The 7,202-nt window shown below is 61.7% G+C and overlaps 1 protein-coding gene across 7 annotated transcripts; it reads left to right on the top strand.

Annotated features, from left to right (window-relative positions):
• On the top strand, window positions 1-5,381 carry CORO6 (coronin 6; the record flags this gene model as incomplete). 7 transcript variants are annotated; one of them, XM_080712754.1, is made up of 11 exons in its annotated part: window positions 1-198; window positions 1,750-1,872; window positions 2,314-2,443; window positions 2,534-2,715; window positions 3,163-3,282; window positions 3,618-3,737; window positions 4,138-4,242; window positions 4,317-4,462; window positions 4,798-4,855; window positions 4,946-5,176; window positions 5,259-5,381. In XM_080712754.1, 11 exons carry the CDS (start codon window positions 1-3, stop codon window positions 5,379-5,381), a joined length of 1,536 nt encoding a protein of 511 aa, XP_080568880.1. The 7 variants fall into 7 exon arrangements, with proteins under 7 accessions (XP_080568880.1, XP_080568881.1, XP_080568882.1 ...); XM_080712755.1 differs by lacking the exon at window positions 3,618-3,737 and adding an exon at window positions 3,888-3,985 and having other exon boundaries at window positions 3,163-3,253; XM_080712756.1 differs by lacking the exon at window positions 3,618-3,737.
• Window positions 5,382-7,202: the final 1,821 nt, after the last annotated feature.

The following is a 7,202-nucleotide window of genomic DNA, read 5'->3' on the forward strand; positions in this document are numbered from 1 at the left end:
ATGAGCCGGCGCGTGGTTCGGCAGAGCAAGTTCCGCCATGTGTTCGGGCAGGCAGCAAAGGCCGACCAGGCCTACGAGGACATCCGCGTGTCCAAGGTCACATGGGACAGCTCCTTCTGTGCTGTCAACCCCAAATTTCTGGCCATTATTGTGGAGGCCGGCGGCGGGGGTGCCTTCATCGTCCTGCCTCTGGCCAAGGTGAGGGCTGAGGGGAGGGAGGAAAGTGGGAGGAAGCTCCTGGCATCATCCCTTAGGCAGGACGGCACTTGGTGTGGATTGGCTGCTCCCTGTTCCCCAAGCCCTCGAGAACCAGTGAGGAGGCTCCCGCGCCCCACCTGAGCAACAATGCCCCGGGGCTGACACCCTCCCCCAAGCCCATCCACCTCTCTACGTAGCACCCTGTGTCCAGCAAGGACCAGGAAGGCATTGGGTGGCAGATTCTGGCCCTGGCCCTTCTGATGCCACACCCCTCACGCTGGCCCTGGAGATCCTCCTCCCCAGCTCAGAGCGACCATTTGATTAAATCACCTCTCAGAAGCTGGGCGTGGTGACGCACACTTATAATCCCAGCATTCGAGAGGCTGAGACAGGAAGATAGCAGTTCATGGCCAGCCTCAGCTACTTAGGCCCTTTGCAACTCAGTGAGACTCCGTTTCAAAATAAAGAATAAAAAACAGGGCTGGGGTGTAGCTCGGAGGTCGAATGCCCCTAGGTTCCATCCCCAGTATGGAAAAAAAGAAAAAATACCTCTCAGAGCAGTACTCTGAGAACAGGGCCAGGTGCTATCTCAGTCATCCCTGGCGCCCTCTCCACCCTGGGTCTTGCACTGAGGTAAACAGCATGAAGGGCAGGGAGACATAACACGTGAGGGCAGAGCCCAGGCCCCTAGGAAAGGGAGTCAGGTAATGACTGCTATCTCTGTTGAGTAACCTCAAGACCCCTGGGCACTGCCACCCCTGGCGTGAACACGCCACATGACCTTGGCCTGGACTCTGGCTCCTTTACTCTTGTTACAGGGCCCCACAGTGGCAGGGTCAGGCCTGACAATAGCCAATGACTCACCCGGACACCATCCAGAGACACTGTCCCCAGGACTCATATTTCCAATAGAGCTAACACCCCCCCCCATCACTGCCATTTCAATGACACATAGCCAACCCCTCGTCCCTACTGCCTGGTGTAGGCCTCAGGGCCCCCCCAAGCAGCCCATGATGACCCAAAATGAGTGGGCCTCCAATGCCAAGTGAGGTGTGTAGGGAGAGACTGGCCAGGTGGGGCTAGGGCACTGCACTGAGTCTTGGCTCCCCTCAGCCTCCCACTCCGGGACTTCCCACAGACTTCCCAATGGGGAAATAGGCTCGAGAACAGCCTCTTCCAAGTAGGTGTCTTGGGAGAGCACCGGACTTAGTGCTGGGCTCTACTCTTGTGGGTCCCTGGTTCCGTCATCTTAACTCTCTGTGTCAGATTTCCTAATATTAAATGATTTCAACTCTGCCTTCAGCAAAGTGCAGGAAGTGGACTGGACCAGGTTAGAAGTACAGAGAGTGGTCTGCAAAGAGAAAACACATGAAAAAGAATGGAGATGTAAACAGATTCTGTGCCCACTCCAGAAAGAACACACAGGATGGTCTGGGGGTATAGCTCAGAGGTACAGCGCTTGTCTGGCATGCAGGAGGCCCTGGGTTCCATCCCCAGCACCAGAAAAAAGGAACAAAAACACACTGGTGAGCACATCTCTGACCACTCCAGACAGGACGAGTGGATAAGAACTACCCACTGGTCACTGGACATACTGCCCCCGTGCTGGACATCGACTGGTGCCCACATAATGACAATGTCATCGCCAGTGCCTCAGACGACACCACCATCATGGTAGGAGCAGGTGCCGCTAGGCAGCTGGGCGGGGCGCAGGGAGGGGCGCCGGGAGGGCCGGCTCACCTGTGCTGGGGAAGGTGATGGGGTGTGAGGCCAGGGCCCAGCCCTGCCCAGCTCCCAGGCTATTTTTAGCTACCTGCCCACTCCCTCCCAGGATGCACTGCTCAGCACTAATTATAGCCACGGATAACTTGGGGCCCAAAGAGCAGGGGACAAGCTCTGAAGTCTCCCTGCAGGAGGGAACCCGAGGTCTCTGGAGATTTTGCAGTGCCCCTTCCTGGTTCCCAGCTGTTTCTGCCCCCCCTCCCTCCAGGCAGGCACCACCATATCCTGCCCTTACCACTCAAGACAGCCAGTAGGGTTAAGGGCAGGGGGGTGAGGGGGAAGGGGCAGAGCCGGCCCACGCCACATCTACCCTTTGCCTTTTCCTTCCACCAGGTGTGGCAGATTCCAGACTACACCCCTGTGCGCAACATCACAGAACCTATCATCACTCTCGAGGGCCACTCGAAGCGTGTGGGCATCCTGTCCTGGCACCCCACTGCCAGGAACGTCCTGCTCAGTGCAGGTCTGGGGACCTAGGGAGGGTCCTGATTGTGGGTGAGAGCCAGGGCGACAGGGTCAGTCCCGTGTCACCCCGCCTGTCTGCTCTGGGCAGGTGGTGACAATGTGATCATCATCTGGAACGTGGGCACTGGGGAGGCTCTGCTGAGCCTGGACGACCTGCACCCAGACGTCATTCACAGCGTGTGCTGGAATAACAATGGCAGCCTGCTAGCTACCACCTGCAAGGACAAGACCCTGCGCATCATCGACCCCCGGAAGGGCCAAGTGGTAGCGGTGAGTGCCTGGCCTGGACGCGCTCTGGCAGCCTTGCCCAGTGACCAGCACCCTATTTGCCCACAATCATCAGAGCCCCCGGGCCCAGCTTTTACCTGCCCCACGCATACTCCGGAGGCTAGTTGTCCCTGCAACCACAGCCCAGGCCGGCAGTTCTCTGCCCTGCTCCTGTTCCTCCCTTCCGCTGCATCTCAGAAGACCGAGGAGGGGAGAAGCTGAGACTCCACCCTCCCACCAGAACCTGCATGCAACCTGAGCTCCAGGGCCCGCTCCTCTCCTCCGGCCGCCGGAGTCCTCCAGGGTCTGGGGCCTGACCCTGGCTGGAGAGCTGCCCCGTCCTGCCTGTGTTGACCCGCGGGGTGCGGGGTACCAGGGGCGCGTGCATGTGTGCGAGGAGCACGCGCGTCTAGTGCGGCGGGCGCTCTAACCCACTAACCCCGCGAGCAGGAGCGAGCCCGGCCTCACGAGGGCGCCCGCCCGCTGCGGGCCGTCTTCACCGCAGACGGGAAGCTGCTCAGCACCGGCTTCAGCAGGATGAGTGAGCGGCAGCTCGCGCTCTGGGACCCGGTAGGCCAGGCCGCGCGGGTCGGCCGGGAGCGCCGCGCCGGGGCTCCTGTGGGGAGAGCCTCGCCGTGCACCCGGGGAGCCCGCAGACATCACCCGCGTAGTGATCGGCCTTTGAGGGCGCTAAGGGAGCTGCTGGGAGCTGCGCCCCTCCCGCCCGCTCTGGGCCCAGACGTTCTCCATGCCAGGAGCCAGCGTCGGTCCCCTGGAAACTGAGTTCCTAGGGCCCCTAAACACACACACACACACACACACACGCACGCACACACACATGCCACCTCCACCTCCACTCCCAGGGCCTGCAGCTGGTGATGCCCCTTCCTTCTCCCCGCCCCCAGGAGAGGTTTGCAGCCCATGAGGGGATGAGGCCCATGCGGGCAGTCTTCACGCGCCAGGGTCACATCTTCACCACGGGATTCACCCGCATGAGCCAGCGAGAGCTGGGCCTGTGGGACCCGGTAACGCTGGAGACTGGGTGTGTGCCCCGGGGACTGGCATCACGGGAGAGGGGCAGGCCCCCCACCCGCAGGGCATTCTCACCTGGACAGGGCTGGGGGCTGCTGCCGCCTGTGCAGCGCCTGCCATCCCACACCCACCCCTCTACCCAGTTCTGCGGCGTCGCCTGAAGGAGCTGGCGCTGGCGCTCCCACCCGGTGATGCCGAGTCCCTGGGGGTGGTTTGCGGTGACTGCATGCGAGGCGAGGGGGTACAGTGCGGGGAAGGGGAGTGCCGTGTCCCGGGGAGGGGCTGGAAGTGCACTGACTTGGCAACGCATGGGATTTGGGGCGGGCAGGAAGCCTAACGGGGGCTCAAGCAGCCCGAGGAGAGGCGGGGGGGTCACTCCTCCGTGCTCCGCAGAACAACTTTGAGGAGCCGGTAGCACTGCAGGAGATGGACACCAGCAACGGGGTCCTGCTGCCCTTCTACGACCCGGACTCCAGCATCGTCTACCTGTGCGGCAAGGTGCGCGAGGCGGGGCGGGGAGGGCGGGCGGGGGTGGGGTGCCCCCCCCACGGCTGACCCGCCCGGTCCCGCAGGGTGACAGCAGCATCCGGTACTTTGAAGTTACGGAGGAGCCGCCCTTCGTGCACTACCTCAACACTTTCAGCAGCAAAGAGCCACAGCGCGGCATGGGCTTCATGCCCAAGCGCGGGCTGGACGTCAGCAAGTGCGAGATCGCCCGGTCAGCAGCCTTGGCTCCTTCTGCAGCCTCCCCTGCCCCGTAACTCCCGGAATATTCGTGCTTTGGGAAAGAGGTTGATGGGGTACCAAACACGCTTGCTTCATACAAGCCCCAGCTGCTCACCAGCCTGACATACTCTGAACTCCATTTTTCTGTAAAATGATTACGAGCACCCATCAGAAGTGTCTTAACGCACAACTGGAATTGTGTGTAAAGTACAGTGCACACGGTGGGCGATCCGCAAGGGCTGGCCTCCAACGCACTGACCCCAGACAAGCTAAGGGCTTGGGAGTGGGGCAGTCTGTGGCGGAGAGGCTGAACTCGTTCTCTTACAGGTTCTACAAGTTGCACGAAAGAAAGTGTGAGCCCATCGTCATGACTGTGCCCCGCAAGGTGAGGGCCGGGAGGGCGCGGCGGGGCTCGGAGGTGGAGGGGAGCACAGCAGCCCACTCACGTGGGCCCCATTTCCACCCATCCCCGCAGTCAGACCTGTTCCAGGACGATCTGTACCCGGATACACCCGGCCCGGAGCCGGCCCTGGAAGCCGACGAATGGCTCTCGGGCCAGGACGCTGAACCTGTGCTCATTTCGCTGAGGGATGGCTACGTGCCCCCCAAGCACCGCGAGCTTCGGGTCACCAAGCGCAACATCCTGGATGAGCGCCGGCCCGCTGGCCCCGGGCGCGGCCCCTCGGCCAGCGACGCCCCCTTAGCGGTAAGGCCCGCCCCGCTCCCCCCCCCCGCCCCCGCATACTCCCCCACCGCCCACTCTCCACCGCCTCTCCTGTCCTTTGCAGCAGCGCACCCTGGAGTCGCTGCTGGAGGAGATCAAGGCGCTCCGAGAGCAGGTGCAGGCCCAGGAGCAGCGCATCAGGGCTTTAGAGAACATGCTGTGCGAGCTGGTGGACGGCACTGACTAGCGCGCTGGGAGGCCACAGGTTCCGCACGTGGACTCCACTCCCCCGTGGCTTTTTATTTGGGAGCTGGGGCCAGGGATGGCTCTGATAAGGAAACTCCGCCCCTCGACAGACCTGGGCCAATGGAGCGGAGGGGCGATGTTTGTCTGGCAGGGACGATGCTGCGCACTTGGTCCAGGACTCGGCAGGAGCGGGCCTAGGGGGGCCCAGGGTGACGGGTTCCTCAGCCATGGTGCTGCGAGGCGAGGCAGTGCCCCGCTGTTACTCACCAGGGCATGGAAAATGTTTAGCACTAGCACGACGCTTCATGATATGAGGGGAGCCTGGGGAGACGATTCCATGGTTCCCCCACACTGGGGAAAATTTGTGGCTTCCCTCCCCATCAGCTCACTTGATTCCACCATTCTGCGTGGTAAGCCAGACAGCCCCAGTTCTGCAGACAGAAACACAACCTACCCACTGGCTACACCCAGCAGAGGGCGCTCTCCCCTCTTTCCACCGCCAGATGGAGAGGACTGGGAACTTCCTCTAGACAGGTCCCTCCAAGAGAAATCTCAGGAGATCTTGCATGAGAAATCAAGTACAATGTGCGTTCGCGTGTGCGTGCGCGCGTGCACACACACAGACACACACACACTCTCTCTCTTTCCACCCCCAGTCCTCTGCTGTGGCTTTGACTTTGAGGAAAACAAGAAAATGAGATATTTTACTAAAGCAAGTCTGGGTCACTTGCATGGGTGGGGGTGAAGAAAGAATCTCCAACCCCTGCAAATGCGACCCCCAGAATCCGAGGGGCTCAGTACTCCTCAGGCAGCCTCTCACCCTAGAGCTGTCCTCAGGACCCCAGCCCCGGTGGCCACCCCAGTAAAGTCAGGTAGGAAAAGCCTCCAGTTTGAAGCCTCTTTTATTTGTGCCTCAGAATCAGTCTGGTGCCCCTGGCTCGGGAAGGGCGTGGGAGGAACAGTTTCTCTTTGTTGCTTTTCTTCTCCCCTTTGCGTCACTTCTGAGCCTCCGTGGCTGAGCAGAGGCCAATCTGATGGACAGGAGACAAGGGTGTGGAGGGCCCCTGCCCCTGGCGGGGCCTGTGCTTCTCTGGGTGGGGAGGTGGGCAGGGAGAGCCGGGGGTTAGCACCATCAGATGAGGGGTTTGAGTCAGGCCCGGAGTGGGGCCGAGGGGTGCACAACCACAGAGGGCTAGCAGCAGCTGGTGGGAAGGGTGGGTTGTGGTGCCAGGGCCCTGGGCGACCACCTTGTATCCCAGTTTTGTGTTGGGTCTAGTGCTTGCCCCAGCCCAGTGTGCCCCCGCCCCACTCTCCAAGGCACCATGAGGGAGTTGGGCCTTGCCAGAGGCCAGGGGGCCACCGTGGACGCACTGTACCCCCGATCACAAAAGCGTGCCTTGAGGTTGGGAGCTCCAACTTCTGGCTGCCCAAAGCGAAGCTGGGACCACCCTGAGACCCAGGAGGGGTGTGGGGGCTGGGGAGCCGGGCACCCCGCTAAGTGCACTTGATGCTGAAATGCTGGGGTGGGGAAGGGACTGGGCCCTGGACGCCCTGGCTTGTGTCTGGGACAAAGCAGCGACACGGCACGTGGGGAGTTCAGCTGCCTCCCAGGGGCAAAGAGCAGAGCTGCAAAGGCTTCAGGGGCAGTGTCCTGGACTGGGGTCAGAGGGCAGAAAGGGGGGCCCGCCAGAAGGAGCGAGGGTCTGGGAAATGCTCCTCCATAGATTCAATTCCCCTTCACGATTACCCTGCCCCGCCCTTGGACAGACCTGCGCCCAGAGGGGCGGATTAGGGGCAAGGATACAGCAAAGCCGGGCCCAGC

The sequence above is a fragment of the Muscardinus avellanarius genome (assembly GCF_963383645.1).
Source record: "Muscardinus avellanarius genome assembly, chromosome: 16".
Classification (NCBI taxonomy): Eukaryota; Metazoa; Chordata; class Mammalia; order Rodentia; family Gliridae; genus Muscardinus; species Muscardinus avellanarius.